Genomic DNA, 15,439 nt, shown 5'->3' on the forward strand with positions numbered 1-15,439 from the left:
CAGATGGGAGGGGACCAATCTTTGTACCTCAGCTACAAATCTCATCACACCAGGAAGCAGCTCCCACCTTGACATTGGAATTATGACCATATGCAACTGGGAGGACAACCTGGTTCACCATGAGCTTCTCCCAGGCAACCAGCAATAGAACAAGGGGACACAGTCTCAAGTTGTGCCAGGGTAGGTATAGGCTGGGTGTTAGGAGGAAGTTCTTCACAGAGAGAGTGATTGGCATTGGAATGGGCTGCCCAGGGAGGTGGTGGAGGCACTGTCCCTGGAGGTGTTGAAGCAAAGACTGGATGAGGCACTGGTCTAGTTGACTGGATCGGTCTGGGTGCTAGGTTGGACTGGATGATCTTGGAGGTCTCTTCCAACCTGGTTGATTCTATGAATCTATGATTCTATGATTCATTTAACAGAACACTTTCATACCTGTGATCCTAAAGCCATTCCCTAAAGGGGCTTTGCAGTGCAGGAAGCAGCCCCCGCCATGACATTGGAATTATGACCATATGCGACTGGGAGGACAACCTGGTTCACCATGAGCTCAGCCTGAGCCATTTAACAGAACACTTTCATACCTGTGATCCTAAAGCCATTCCCTAGAGGGGCTTTGCAGTGCAGGGAGCTGCACTCCATGAAACCACACACCTCAGGAGGTCATGAGGGTGGGGCTGGAATCTTCTCAGTGATGCCCTGTGGCAGGACATTGGGGCAACAGGCACAGAATGGAATCCTGGAGGTTCCATCTGGAGAAACATCTTGATTTTGAGGCTGGTGGATCCTTGGAGCAGGCTGCCCAGAGAAGTTGTGGAGTCTTCTTTGGAGAGCTTCCAAACCCATCTGGCCATGGTGATGCTGGGCAAGCTGTTGTGGGTGCCCCTGCTTTAGCAGGCAGTTTGGGCTGGATGATCTTCAGAGGCCCTTTCCAACCTTCTTCATGCTGGGATTTGGTAACTTGGAATTGTGTGAATATATTGTACTACCACATTAAATTTGTAACTGCTTTTTATATTCATTTTATGGATCTATTTATATATTTATTTACATAGCTATATAATATTTATGGCTCCTGCAGAGAAAAAAGTGTTAAATCACCACGCTATTTTGTATTATTTCAGCAGCAGCAAACCAACTCATAAAATCACTGCACCTTTGACTGCCATCCAAGATGAGATCTTCCACCATGCCTGTTAAAGCACAGAACTGAGCTAACTCAATACTTCATCAGCCAATCTGATCATGTTGAGTTCTTTCTCAGACATCCTCATACACTTGTGCTTAGTTTTTAACCAATTTAGTTCATCTGCTCCATATCTCTCATTAAAACCAGCTGCATTATGGTGGTTGGGAACAGAATAACTGAAACAATTGCTTTTGGACCTGATGGAGTTAGCTACTTGAGACACACAATCAGAGAATTGCTTTGGTTGGGAGAGACTTCCAAGGTTGTTGATTCCAAACGTCAACCCAACACCACTATGGTCATTAAATCATACTCCCAAGTGCCATCCCCACACATTTCTGGAATGCTTCCAGGGATGGTGACTCCACCACCTCCCTGGGCAACCTATACCAGTGCCTGACCACAGCTGGATTCATTTGTGGTATGTCCCAGAGATCAGTGCTGGGTACAATTCTGTTCAATATCATTATTGATGATCTGGACCAGGGGATTGAGTCCAGCATCAGTAAGTTTGCAGATGACACCAAGCTGGGAGCAGGTGTGGAGCTGTTGGAGGGTAGGAAGGTCTGCAGAGGGACCTGGACAGGCTGGTTGGATGGGCAGAGGCCAATGGGATGAGATTTAACAAGGCTAAGAGCAGGGTTCTACACTTTGGCCACAACAACCCCAACCAGCGCTGCAGGCTGGGGACAGAGCGGCTGGAGAGCAGCCAGGCAGAGAGGGACCTGGGGGTGCTGGTAGAGAGCAGCTGAACATGAGCCAGCAGTGTGCCCAGGTGGCCAAGAGAGCCAATGTTAGGACAAGGGAGGTAATTCTTACCCTATACTCAGCACTAGTCAAGCCACAGCTTGAGTGCTGTGTTCAGTTCTGGGCCCCTCAATCCAAGACAGAAATTGAGGTGCTGGAATGTGTCCAGAGAAGGGCACCAAGGCTGGGGAGGGGCCTGGAGCACAGCCCTGTGAGGAGAGGCTGAGGGAGCTGGGGGTGTGCAGCCTGCAGAAGAGGAGGCTCAGGGGTGACCTCACTGCTGTCTGCAGCTACCTGAAGGGAGGCTGTAGCCAGGTGGGGTTGGTCTCTTCTCCCAGGCACCCAGGGACAGAACAAGAGGACACAGCCTCAAGTTGTGCCAGGGCAGGTCTAGGCTGGATGTTAGGAGGAAGTTGTTGTCAGAGAGAGTGATTGGCACTGGAATGGGCTGCCCAGGGAGGTGGTGGAGTCACTGTCCCTGGAGGTGTTCAAGAAAAGCCTGGATGAGGCACTTAGTGCCATGATCTGGTTGCCTGGATAGGGATGGATGCTAGGTTGGACAGATGAGCTTGGTGATATCTTCCAGCCTGGTTGACTCCATGATTCTATAATTTATCTTGCAGAGAAGGCCTCAGTCCTTCAGATTTGTGACACAAAAGACAAACACACCCCCAGCTCCCTCAGCCTCTCCTCACAGGGCTGTGCTCCAGGCCCCTCACCAGCCTTGTTGCCCTTCTCTGGACATGTTCCTATACCTTAACATCTCTCTTGAATTGAGTGGCTCAGAATTGGACACAGGGTAGATTTCCTTCAGATATCGAAATGCTGCTCTGATAGGAGCCTGAAGCCTTCTCTTCTCCACATGAATAGCCCCAACTCTCTCAGCCAGGAGCAGTGCTCCAGCCCTCTCACCATCTTTGGGGTCCTCCTCTGGACCCTCTCCAGCAGGTCTATGTCTCTCTTGTGTTGGGGCCCCAGAGCTGGCCACAGCTCTCCATGAAAGTTCTCAGCAGAGCAGAGTGGCAGAATCACCTCTATAAGCTGCCCAGGTTTCTTGTGATGTAGCCCAAGATGCTCTTGGCCTTCTGGGCTGCACATGCCTACTGCTGCTTCATGTCCAGCTTCTCATCCACCAGCACCTCTCAAGTTCTCTTCATCCCTCAGCCTGGATTGACATGGAGGATTGCCCCAACCCAGGTGCAGGACCTTGCACTTCGCCTTACTGAAGCTCATGAGGTTCTCCTCAGCTCACTTTTCCAGGCTGTCCAGATCATGTTGAATATTTCTAGTAGGGAGCATCATGAAGACCAAGCAAGCGTAGTGTGTTCAGTTACACCCTCCCCCACTGAACTTCCTTCTGATAACTATAACTCAGAATTTGGTGGTTTGGTATTTGGCAGTGAGCCTACAGAGGAGCCACACGCCCCAAAAGGCCTCATCTCCAGCTCCTAACACCCTGCTCCCAGCAGCACTTCAGGCTCTCTGCCATGCGCTTACACATTCCACACCTTCCGGCAGACTGAGTCACCACCAGCTGGTAACTCACAGCCACTGAGAGCTTTTCAGACTAGCAAGGGACCATGAAGAAACATCAGAAGGTGCAGAGACCACAGTCACCCAGCTGAACCCCCCAGATCAGACTCTTCAGGACTCAGAATCATGAAGTCATTTAGGTTGGAAGAGATCTTTAAGATCATCAAGTCCAGCTGTTAACCCAACACTAACAGGTTACCAATTGAGGGCTGCCTGTCCTGGCTGGTCCTCCCTCCAGGTGCCACCTCTGCCTTCCTGCTGTGGCAGTGCTCCTGATGTGGCCAGAAGCAAGCCCAAGGCAGAGCCTTTCTGCTGCCCAGCCCAGGCAGTGCCTCTCCCTATCACGTTCTGTCTGCTGGCAGCAGCTCCTGGCTGCAGCAATACACCCTGAGCTCCAAACATTGAAGTTAAGTGAAGATACTGCTTTGCATCAAGAGCTCGTTGGGCTCCTGAACCCTTCCCCAGAGTGTTGCTGTTGCTGCTTTGAAGGAAAAAAGTAAACTTTCCTGAATGAAACCAACCCAAAATCAGAGAGAACAAGGATGTGCAGCTTGTTCCTCTGCTCCTGATCCCCAGAGCGTGAAGAGCTGTAAGACATTGTCACTGCGAGCATCCACACAGGTTACTAAAACCCAGAGCTGGCAAAATGGAAGGAAAATCTCTCCTTAGATATCTCAGCACTTGAGCTGGCAACTTATTAAGTCCTGCTGAAAAAGATATTGGATTTTAGCTGGAGAAGAGGAGCCTGGGAGGGAATCTTCTTAATGCTTAACAAGAGCTAAAGAGTGGAGGGAAGGAGAGGGGGTCAGACTCTTCACAGGGGTGCCCAGTGACAGGACAAGTGGCAACAGACACAAACCAAAATCCAGGAGGTTCCACCTAAACATAAGGATGAACTTCTTTTCTGTGAGGATGGCAGGCAGGCTGCTCCAGAGAGGTTGCAGAGCCACTGAGCCATTGTGATCCAGGGCAAGCTGATTTAGCACTGGGTGGATGATATCTGCTGCCTGCTTTTCATAAGCACAAACATCCTAACCAGACTACATCAACCAGAACTTGGTTTGAGATGTCCCCCTCCCTCTCTCCCTCCTGTTTCCTCAGAGGGAACCATCCTCATGTTGTCCTTGCTTCATTAAGCTCATTAAGTCTGTAGCCAGCAGCAAAGCCACAGCGAGCCTCCAGACCTGCAGCTTACAGATGGTCCTCTCCCCAATTAGGAAGAAATGGGAGTTTCAAAGCCTTGTTTTCTTCTTTAGATGGGTATTTATAACTCTTACTAGGTCTTGCTTCCCACCAGTTCAGAGCACCAACCTGCCCACAAGCCTTTTAGAATCATGGAATTGTTTGGGCTGGAAAAGATCTCCAAGATCATCAAGCCCAACCTTCATCCTAAGGCCACCACAGCCATTAAACCATGTCCCAAAGTGCCACATCCATACATTTCTTGGACACCTTCAGGGATGGTGACTGACAAAACGACCATACCACCAACACCAGTAGCTCTGGAGCTCCATATGGGAACCCTGCTCTAAAGAAACATCTCTCCTCCACACATAATAGCATCTGTTGAAGCCCAAACAGTCCTGCAGAGCAGGACCACAAAGCTGTCAGTCAGTTGTTCCCAAGGAAGGAAGGACAAAGTTCTGCAGCATCTCCTTCAGACCTGGAATAAATTTAGCAGGAGCATTCACATTGTGTGGGATGTGGCTCTCGGGAAGGGAGGACAGCAGCCTCCAGAGCTGCTTTGTGGTGGGGATTTAGCTACAGACACAGAGCAGATGAGCATGGCCCCTGCACAAGGATGACATAAATTCCTGAAGCTTTGCATATCTTTTTTCTTGGGGGTGTCAGGTGATGAAAAACTCAACAGGAACCAGCAATGGTTGCTTGCAGCCCAGAAGGCAGCCATGGGCTGCATCAAAAGCAGTGAGAGCAGCAGGACAGGGAGGGGATTCTGCCCCTTTGCTCTCATGAGTCTGCAACACAAGAAGGGCATGGAACTGTTGAAGTGGGTCCAGAAGAGACCACAGAGATGATCAGAGGGCTGGAGCAACTCAGCTATGGGGATAGGCTGGGAGAGTTGGAGCTATTCAGCCTGGAGACAAACTCCTCCGCAACATAACCTTAAAGCAACATTCCAGTAACTGAATGGAGTCCACAGGAGAGCTGGGGAGGGACTTTTCACAAGAGCTTGCAGTGCTAGGATGAGAGGCAGTGGCTTTGAGCTGGAAGAGAGGAGATTTAGACTACTGATTAGGAAGAAATTCTTTCCAGGGAGGGTGGTGAAACACTGGAACAGGTTGCCCAGGGAGGTTGTTATCACAAATTGGAGTAGTCTCCCCAGACCACTCATTGAGTCACCATCCCTGGAAGTGATTAAATGCTGTGTGGACCTGGTGCTTAGGGACATGGTTTAGTGCTGACCTTGCAGAGCAGGGTTGAAAGTTGAGCTAGATAATCTTGATGTTGCCCTCCAACCAAAGATATTCTGTGATTCCATTGTGGAGGTCCCCACCTGGAGGTGTGCATGGCTGGGGCTGGTTTGCATGAGGCTTTGAGCACCCCGGTCCAGTGCGAGGTGTGCCTGCCTGTGGCAAAAGGGTTGGAACTGGATGATCATGAAGATGCTTTCCAACCCAACCAGTTCCATGAGCCTATGCTCAGTTTAAAATCACTTTTTTTTTTCTGTGAAGCCAGCAAAACACCAAAGACATCAAACTGTTCACTAAATGATGTCTGCCTGTGTTTTTTTAGAGGGAAGAGGGCTCCTGCCTGCTTCTGACAGCCTTGCATTATGCAAATATAGCAGGTGTGCCACAGATGCTGTCCTGAACTGAAACCCCTCCCTCTGTATTTACAACAGCACAGCAAAACCCCACAGCAAACACACAAACACAGAGAACCTCCTTCAGCCTCACACACCTGCACCAAAACAGCTCCTGCCATAAGTACTCTATGCTAATCTATGCTAATCACAGAACTGTTTTGCTTGGAAAACACCTCTAAGATCAAGTCCAAGCATCAACCCAGCACCACCATGGCCATTAGACCATGTCCCTGTGTGCCATGGCCACAGGTTTCTTGAGCACCTCCAGGGATGGTGATCCCCTGGGCAGCCTATTCCAAAGCCTGACCACTCTTGCAGGAAAGGAATTGTTCCTGATATCCAAACTGAAGGTCCCCACAGCTAGGTTATTTCTTTTTGAGTGCTCCTGCTAACAGTTGGAGACTCTCTTTGTTTTAATTATGACTAACGACGGCTGCTTGGCTGTCCAACCACCAGGCTGTTCACTGCAGCCTAGGGAAGCTCTGTGCAAATAGATTGATGGTGGGCTTTATTTCAGAAAGACCTGCTCTGCTTCCCTTAAATGTACCTACTTTTTAAATTTTTCCTCACAGTTTTGCAGGTATAAAAATCCCAAGTTGTGTGAAATTCACTGCTGGGCCATTCTCATGTGTCAGTCTGCAGCAAATCTCTAGCAGCATTGTAAGAAACGCTGCAGCAGAGCCATGGCTGGAGCTGCTGCAGACATAGAACCATGGAATCATAGAATCATAGGCATGCTCCAGCATTAAGACGTCCTTCTTGGAGTGAGTGGCCCAAAACTGACCCAAGGACTCAAGGTGTAGCCTCAGTGCTGAGTCCAAGTCCATAACACAGCTCAGTAAACAAGGTTTAGGGCAAAAAAAAATCACAGAATCATAGAATCGTAGAACGATTTAGGTTGGAAGGGACCTCAAAGATCATCCAGTTCCAATGCCCTGCCACAGGCAGGGACACCTCCCACTAGAACAGGTTGCTCAAGGCCTCATCCAACCTGCCCTTGAACGCATCCAGGCAGTCTGTGGATCACAGAATGACAGAATGTGATCTTCGATCTTCAATCACATTCTGTGATCCACAACCTCCCTGGGCAACCTGTGCCAGTGTCTCACCACCCTCACTGCAAACAACTTCTTCCTAACATCCAGTTTCAATCCTCCCTCTGCCAGTTTAAACCCATTCCTCCTCATCCTGTCATTACAAGACCTTATCAATATTCCCTGCCCAGACCTCCTCTAGGCCTTCTTCAGATACTGGAAGTCCACTTCAAGGTCTCCTCAAAGTCTTCTCCTCTCCAGAGCAGGATAAAAAAGGGTGGGTGCATCACATTCCTGGTCTAGATCAGCAATGGTGTGACAGCAGGATCAGGGCAGTGATTGTCCCTATGGACTGAGCACAGGTGAGGCCACACTTTGAGTACTGGGTTAAGTTTTAGGCCACTCACTCCAAGAAGGGTATTGATGTGCTGGAGTAGGTCCAGAGAAGTGCAACAAAGCTGGTGAAGAGTCTGGATAACAGGGCTGGTGAGGAGCAGCTGAGGGACTTGGGTTTGTTCAGCCAGGAGAAAAGGAGGCTGAGGACAGATCAAATGGCTCTCTACAACTCTCTGAAAGGAGGTTGGAGCCAGGTGGGGTTGTTCTCTTCTTCCAAGGGGCAATTGACAGGACAAGAGGAAAATACCTGGGATTGTCCAAGGGGAGGTTTAGATTGGACATTCACCATGATGACACAACAGAAAAGGACTTTCATGTAAAGCAGCTTTTGGCAGCAACGAGCTTTAAGACTAATAAAATGTAAGCTAGAAAATTTGTGTGACAGAGAAATCCATTTTGATCACCCTCAGATCTGTGCATTTCCACATCTGAGGGGATTTGAGGTTTACAACTAGCAGGTAAGGTCTGTAGGACCTGTTAGGAAACATCTACTTGGGGTTTCATTTCTACACTTACAAAGCCAAGTAAGCCTTGTCACACATCAGCTGGAACCCAGCTAAGCATCAGCACAGGAAACCAGAGAGAAATTATCTTTTCTTTCTTTATTTAATCTGTATCTTCTCTCTTGGTTTTATCTTTTTCCATGGAAGCAGAAGCTCCTCTTGCTGCAGCTACAGAGGCAAATTCTCCCACTGCATCACGCCACCAGCAGCAAGGGGACATCAGATTAGCCCCCAAAGGGGGGGGAATCTGCATGTGCCTGTCCAAAACAAATTAGATTGGACGTTGGGAACAATTTCTTTCTTGCAGGAGTGGTCAGGCACTGGAACAGGCTGCTTGGGGAGGTGGTGGTGTCACCATGCCTGGAGGTGTTCAAGAAACACATGGCCATGGCACCTGGGGGCATGGTGTAATGGCTACAGTGGTGTTGGGTTGATAGATGCAATGCATAGATCATTGGATCTTAGAGGCTTTTCCAATACAAACAATTCTGTGGTTCCATAAAATTGCTTGGCATTTATCACCTCAAAACAACCAAAATTGCTGCGTCCATGGTCTGCAAGCCCATGGTGATTATTCTTACAGCAGGTCTGGAAAGGGGTCACCAGAGAAACTCAGCCTGAAATTCAGGCTCTTCCCTGTAATCTGGTGGATACCAAGTTATCCATGGGGCAGGAATGTGCCTTTCTGGTCAAAGAGGCAATGGGATCCTGGGCTGCAGTAAGAAGAGTGTCTACAGCAGATCAAGGGAGGTTCTCCTCTGCTTCTACTTTGCCCTGGTGAGACCTCATCTTGAGTACTGCCTTCAGTTTTGGGCTCTCCAGTTTAAGAGGGGCAGGGATCTGCTGGATAGGGTCCAGCAGAGGGCTACAAGGAAGATTAGGGGACTGGAGCACTGCCTGAGGAGGAGAGGGTGAGGGTCCTGGGGCTGTTTAGTCTGGAGAAGAGAAGACTGAGAGGGGATTTAATAAGTATCTATAAATCTCTGAGGGCTGGGGGTCAGGAGAGGGGGTCAGGCTCTGCTCACTCCCTCCCTGGGATAGGACAAGGAGCAATGAGTGGAAGCTACATCACAGGAGGTTCCAACTCAACACAAAGAGGACCTTCTCAACTGTCCCAAAGCACTGGGACAGGCTTCCCAGAGAAGTTGTAGAGTCTCCTTCTGTGGAGAATTTCAAGGCCTGTCTGGGTGTGTTCCTGTGTGACCTGAGCTAGACTGTATGGTCCTGCTGTGGCAGGGGGCTTGGACTTGCTGATCTCTTAGGGTCTCTTCCCAACCCTGATGCCCTGTGATCCTGTGATCCCATACTTCTGGCAGTTTACAACCCAGCAATTTATTCCTTTAATAAAACCATGTTTTTACAACTTGCTCTCTCCTTCCTCTTGTGTCCTCATTAAATCTTAACTGGTTGCCTGGGAAGAACATGGTGTAGGACAGGATTATGCTCCTGAAATTGAGCAGCTTCCCAGAATTATTTTTCCATCTAAAAGAGATGAATTAGTGGTAAGAATGTCTTAGAACTCCAACAAAGGGTGCCACAAACAGAATGGAGACTGCATGGATCAGGGCAGGTGGTGATCAGGGGGGTGGTAGAATTGCCATCCCTGGAGGTGTTCAAGAAACATATACATATGGCACTTTTGGTACATGGCTTATTGGCCACGGTGGTGTTGGGTTGATGGTTGGACTTGATGACCTTAGAAGGCTTTTTCAATCCAAACAATCCTATGGTCAGTCCCATGTTGGAAGCAAGATGAGGAACCAGGTTTGAATGACTGAGAGCACAGACAAACTCATCATCATGAGGAGCATGTTGCCTAATGAGAGGTTTGTGTTATAAGATGTTTTCTATGCCAAAACATGTGCTAAGGGATGTCCTTGGCAAACTGTTCAGCCAGGTTGTCTGAAGGTGGCAGATGTGGGGTGCCATGTGGGTATCCAGGCCCTTTCCTGGGGTTGAGGAGACCCATGAGTATACCAATGCTGCCAGGGAACTGGGGGAGTGTGCTCCAGCCCTGCAGTGGTCTGGTGGTGAAGATGGGGAGTATGATTCAGCCTCATGGGGGTCAAATCATGAGGATGGAGAGTCTGATCTAACGCCAGTGGGGTCTGGTGAGCATGGGAGGTGTTGACCCAGCACCATGGACACCCAGTGGTGAGGATGGGGGGAGGGGCTGGGGCGGGGGGAGTATGATCCAGCCTCGTGGTGGTCTGCTGTTTAGGATGAAGAGCATTGTGCATCCCTGATGGGGATTTGTAAGCATGGAGGGCACTGACCAACTCCATGGTAGTCCAGTGGTGAGGATGGGGAGTGTGGTCCAGCCCTGCTGGGATCCAGTGGTGAGCATGGGAAGCACTGACCACCCCTGTGAGGGTCTGGACAAGGAGAACAGAGAGCATTGACCAGCACTGTGGAGGCTCTGGCAGCAAAGGACAGGGAGTGTGCCCACTCCACCCCACAATGTGCAGCGAGGGGTGATGGAAGGCCCTGGACAAGCAGGAGAACAGGGTAGGGAGCAATGCTCAGAGCTTCTCTTCTCCACCACTGGATCAACACCGCCCGCGTTCGGAGCTGAGCTGATTAATTCCACTCTCATACAAATTAACCATTCCAAAATGGGCTCTGCTACTGATTTCACTTGCTGTTAACACTTCAAGCTGTTCCTGGAAAGCCTCAGCAGCCAAAGGAGGTTTTTATCCCTCATCTTTAGCAAAGACATTGAGGACTGAGACCGGAACTTGGCTTGCTCCATCATTCAGGCAGGTGACGCATTCTCTTCCCTAATATTTTAGCTCAAAACAAGACCCATAACTAAATTTTACTGTGGCTGAACACAGGATCCCACTCCTCAGCACCCTGCTTTGTCACCTCCACACCTCAGTTCCTGAATCTAGATCACCCAAACCTGTTCCCGGCATGTCACATCCTCAGGGATCTGCCACATCCTCTGGGATCTGCAAAAAGCTCAGGGGTGGCTCTTGCTCACTACACTTCCACCTTGGGCTTCAGTGCAAATTCCCCACCCTGCCAAATACCAGCAAAGTCAAAAAGCACTTCAGGGGGGCGGTGGGAGTGCAAATGACACAGACATCCCCACACTGAGACTTCAACCCTGCTTTTGGACATGCTGGGAGGTCCAGAGGAACTGTGCAGGCCTTTCTGGAATAGGGGTTTGGCCACTCTAATGTTTGGAGTTCCTAAAATCCCACCAGGACAGCTGCAGATGATCAACAAGAGCAAGGAAGAAGGAGCAAAACAATCCATCAACTGCTGATTTACCTACAGAGTCACATCACAGAACTGTAAAAGTGTTGGGTTAGAAAAGACCTCTAAGATCATTGAGCCCAACCACCAATCCAACACCGCCATGGCCATTAAGCCACGTCACCAAGTGCCATGTCTACACATTTCCTGAGCACCTTCAGGGATGGGGGCTATCTGGGCACTTCCCTGGGCAGCCTGTTCCAAATTAACAGCCTTGTTTCTCCCGTTGATTGCCACTCAAAGCATGCATAAATGCATAACCATAGAATCACAGAATCATTGAATCAGCCAGGTTGGAAGAGAGCTCCAAGATCATCCAGTCCAACCTAGCACCCAGCCCTAGCCAAACAACCAGACCATGGCACTAAGTGCCCCATCCAGTCTTTTCTTGAACACCTCCAGAGATAGCAACTCCACCACCTCCCTAGACAGCCCATTCCAATGCCAATCACTCTCTCTGGGAAGAACTTCCTCCTAACATCCAGCCTGGCACAGCATAATGAAGCTGAACACCTGAGTGGAAGCTCTGAGGAGCTTCAGTACAACCCTGAGACCCAGCAGAGCATGTGAGCCAAGCAGGAGCTGCAGAAGCCTCCCCCAACATCCCCTGCTTGGGTGACGCCTCCCCCAGAATGTCCATCACAGACATCACCATCACCTTCCTGCAGCCAGAAGATGCTGACTCAAAGGAAGGACATTGCTGCCGTGCTCCAGCATCAATTATTGAGGGAACACTCAGTGCTTCAGGCATGGTGCTGCCTTCAAGCAGAGAAAGGAGGTAAGTTTTAAAGACCTGGCTGCTGGAGAACAGATTAAACAGGAGAAGCTGGATGCTGGGAGGTGGATCAACATGTGCCAGCAAAAGAGAGCTGATGGCCATCTTGCTGTAAGAACCTGGCAACTGCCTTGCACAACCAACTTTGGATGCTGCAGTGCACAGTGGCTGAGAAGGGCTGAGGGCTACAGAGCTGGGGTACAAAAAAAACCCAACCAACCCCTCCTTTTGTAACACCCAAATGGCAGCTGACTGGGGGCTGTGTTTAGATGCACACCCAGCTTCTGATTCTTCAACATTGATCTTAATGGATATTAAGACACATTTATGCTACAAATTGTGAGGAAAATACTCAGGAGGAGCAGTGATGGTGTGCAGCAAGACTCGAGATAAACAGCTCTACCCACCCTCTGTGTGCTCCTAGAAGGGTTTTATCTCCCAGTGACCCTACATTTCCCCAGTCAACACCAGCTGAAAGTAAAATGAACTCTGGTTTGTCAGAAAAGCCTGCAAAAGGCATGTGAAATGGAAGAAGTTAAAGGCAGAGCAAGAGGGATGGAAACCCAAATGTCACTGATCCTTAGGATGTTAACAGTAGTGAACTGAGTGTATATCAAAAGATATTTTTGACACACACAGCGAGCAAAAAGCCAAGAAGAGCAGTCATGATGTGCAACAAGACCCAAGATTAACAGCTCTACCCACCCTCTGCATTCTCTTGGAAGGGTTTTCTCTCCCAGTAACCCTGCATTTCCCCAACTGACACCAGTCGAAAGCAAAATGAACCCTGGTTTGCCAGAGAAGCCTACAAAATCAACTCTGGTTTCCCAGCAAAGCCTGCAAACTGAACTCAGGTTTTCCAGAGAAGCCTTCCAGAGGCAGGTGAAATGAAAGAAAAGTTAACAGCAGAGCAAGAGAGATGGAAACCCAAATGTCACCCTAAATGTTTCCCCCCTCCTGTGGTTTTGCTCCAGAGCTGGAGAGCAGTGCTGAGGTCTCCTTCAGCAGCATCTCTCCACCAAACGCATCCTCTGCCTGCCCACCCCCCAGCCCTCACCCCGAGGCAAAAGGAAGGTTTTAATCCTCCGGCTCTAATTTCATTTATGTAACCGATCCAGCTGCGCAGCCACCGCGTCTCCAGCGCAGTCGCGGGGCCTCCAGCGCCGCTTGGACTCCGGCTGAACCCCCCCGGGAGGGCACCTCCAGAGTAACCCCAGGAATTACTCTCTTCTGGTCGCTTTGGGTTTGTTTTGGTTGTGATTAGCTAGCTCTAAAGCTGCATTTGTTTGGGCTTCAATGAGCTTTTAGCGCCGGCTAAGTGTCCTCCCTGCCTCTCAACTCGCCGAGTTACCTCCTCTGCAGCTTCCCAGCACAAATAAGGCAGACTTTATTTTGATTTCCTTGGATTCTCTAATTCCAGAAAAGCATGAGGGCTTCAGGACACCTCAAAACACGGAGTAGAGAGGGGGAAAAAAATGCTCAGCTGCCCTACATAGACATCTACTGAATTTTCTGTAGCTACTACACCAGGAGCAAGGCTGACTTGCTCCGAAACAGCTCGAAATTGCTGCTGAAAATACCTCATGTGGTGTTTGAACAGGGGGTTGAGGGGTCATGAAAGATGCATAGGGCTAAAATACTTCGGAGGGCTGAGTTAGGGCCACCCCAAGAGGAAAATCGACCAGGCAGAGAGTTTATAACTTCAATTGCTGCTAGTTAAACGAGAGATTTATCAGGAGCACGCAAAGGTTCCACCCAGCTGTGATCCCAGACCGTCAGGAAATGTGGGTTGTTTTTTTTTTCCCCTCTCCTCCCCAAGTACAAAAATCACGAGAAAAGTACAACAGATAAATAAAAAAAGTTAAAATCAGGGGTGGGGGTGGGGGGGGAAACAAGACCAAACCAAGGCAGTGAGCTGACAGCCACAAATCATTAAGGAGGATTTGAGGAGGTGAATGCACGACTGCTGGTAAACAAATTTTTGCTCCACTCAACCAGAGTGAAGACACCGTGAGGGTTCATTAGCAGCATTAGTAACAGAGCTACGCTCTAGGATGCAATTTAAGGATACAAATCCTATTTGCCACATAAAAAAAAAGGGGGAGAAAAATGACAAACCACTCCACTACCGAGACCTCAGCCTGAGGACCATCCGTAGAGACTCGGCAATGTTCAGATGCTGCAGGAATACCCCAAAACTGCATCGTGTTCCCCAGCAGATGATTGCCAAACTTCTAAACAGAGGGGTAAACCAGCTCCAGCACCATAATGGGATCCAGGACCACCACAGCATCCCCCCTTGGAGGGGTTGGGGCTCCCCGCGAAGCTCAAACGGACTCCACCAGGAGCCTCAACCCCTCTTAGGGGGGTGCTGAGGTGGCGATGGGGTCATTCCCAAACCGCCATGGCCACCATGAAATCATTCCCACGAGCCCCAGACCCTCTCGAGGGGATGCTGCAGTGGCGATGGGCTCATTCCCAAACCACCACGATTACCGTGGGGTTGTTCCACACCACCCCCCCCATCACCCCATACCCCGCGGATTCGCGTCCTACCTAAGCACTGCCGTGTCCCCTTTCCTGACCACCAGATTGTCCACGGTGGCTCCAGGGAAATCTCCACCAGGAGCAGCCAATCTCCCAGGGCTTAAAAACCAGCACAGACCGAGGACCACAATCGTCAGCCACTGGTGGGAGCCCCCGGAGCTCCGCACCAGCGGCACCATCTCCGCGTTTCTTCTCCTTGTGGGGCGACCCAAATGTTGTCCCCCACCCCACCAACCGCCACCACCACTCAACCCTGGGTAGCTCCGAGGTCCTGAGGATGGGGTGGGGTGGGCAATGAAGGTGTTGCCAACGCAGCATCCAGCGAGGAAAGGGGGTAGAGAAGAAACCCAGGCTCGCCCAAGCAAGGCGGCGAGCGGGTGGCCCCCGCTGCCAGCCCCCGTTGCCACGCAGCCGTCGCCTTGGCAACCGTCCCGGCGGCGGAGGGATGCGCACCGCCTTCCTCCGGTCCCCCCCTCCCGCCCAGCACACCCCCCCACTCCCCACCCCCCCTCCCAGGCCTCCTTTGGCCCGCCCCTCAGCATCCTGCTTTGCTTTGCAGCCTCCGTCCTCCTCCTGCTGCCTGCCGGCTGCGCAGCCAGCGCCTTCCCCCCGTTCCCGTGTCCCCTC

The 15,439-nt window shown here is 50.3% G+C and overlaps 1 protein-coding gene and 1 non-coding gene across 2 annotated transcripts in view; one reads left to right on the forward strand and one right to left on the reverse strand.

Moving 5' to 3' along the window:
* Window positions 1-15,225, reverse strand: part of NEGR1 (neuronal growth regulator 1) — a 334,002-nt gene extending 318,777 nt beyond the window's left edge. The window contains exon 1 of the mRNA XM_064147507.1: window positions 14,822-15,225. Coding sequence (XP_064003577.1) covers window positions 14,822-14,991 — 170 coding nt within the window. The 5' untranslated portion in view covers window positions 14,992-15,225. The remainder of the gene's footprint in view (window positions 1-14,821) is intronic.
* On the forward strand, window positions 5,198-5,300 carry LOC135177932 (U6 spliceosomal RNA). Its single transcript, XR_010303253.1, has one exon. It is a non-coding gene; the product is annotated as a U6 spliceosomal RNA (small nuclear RNA).
* Window positions 15,226-15,439: the final 214 nt, after the last annotated feature.

This window comes from Pogoniulus pusillus, chromosome 8 (assembly GCF_015220805.1).
Source record: "Pogoniulus pusillus isolate bPogPus1 chromosome 8, bPogPus1.pri, whole genome shotgun sequence".
Taxonomy (NCBI): Eukaryota; Metazoa; Chordata; class Aves; order Piciformes; family Lybiidae; genus Pogoniulus; species Pogoniulus pusillus.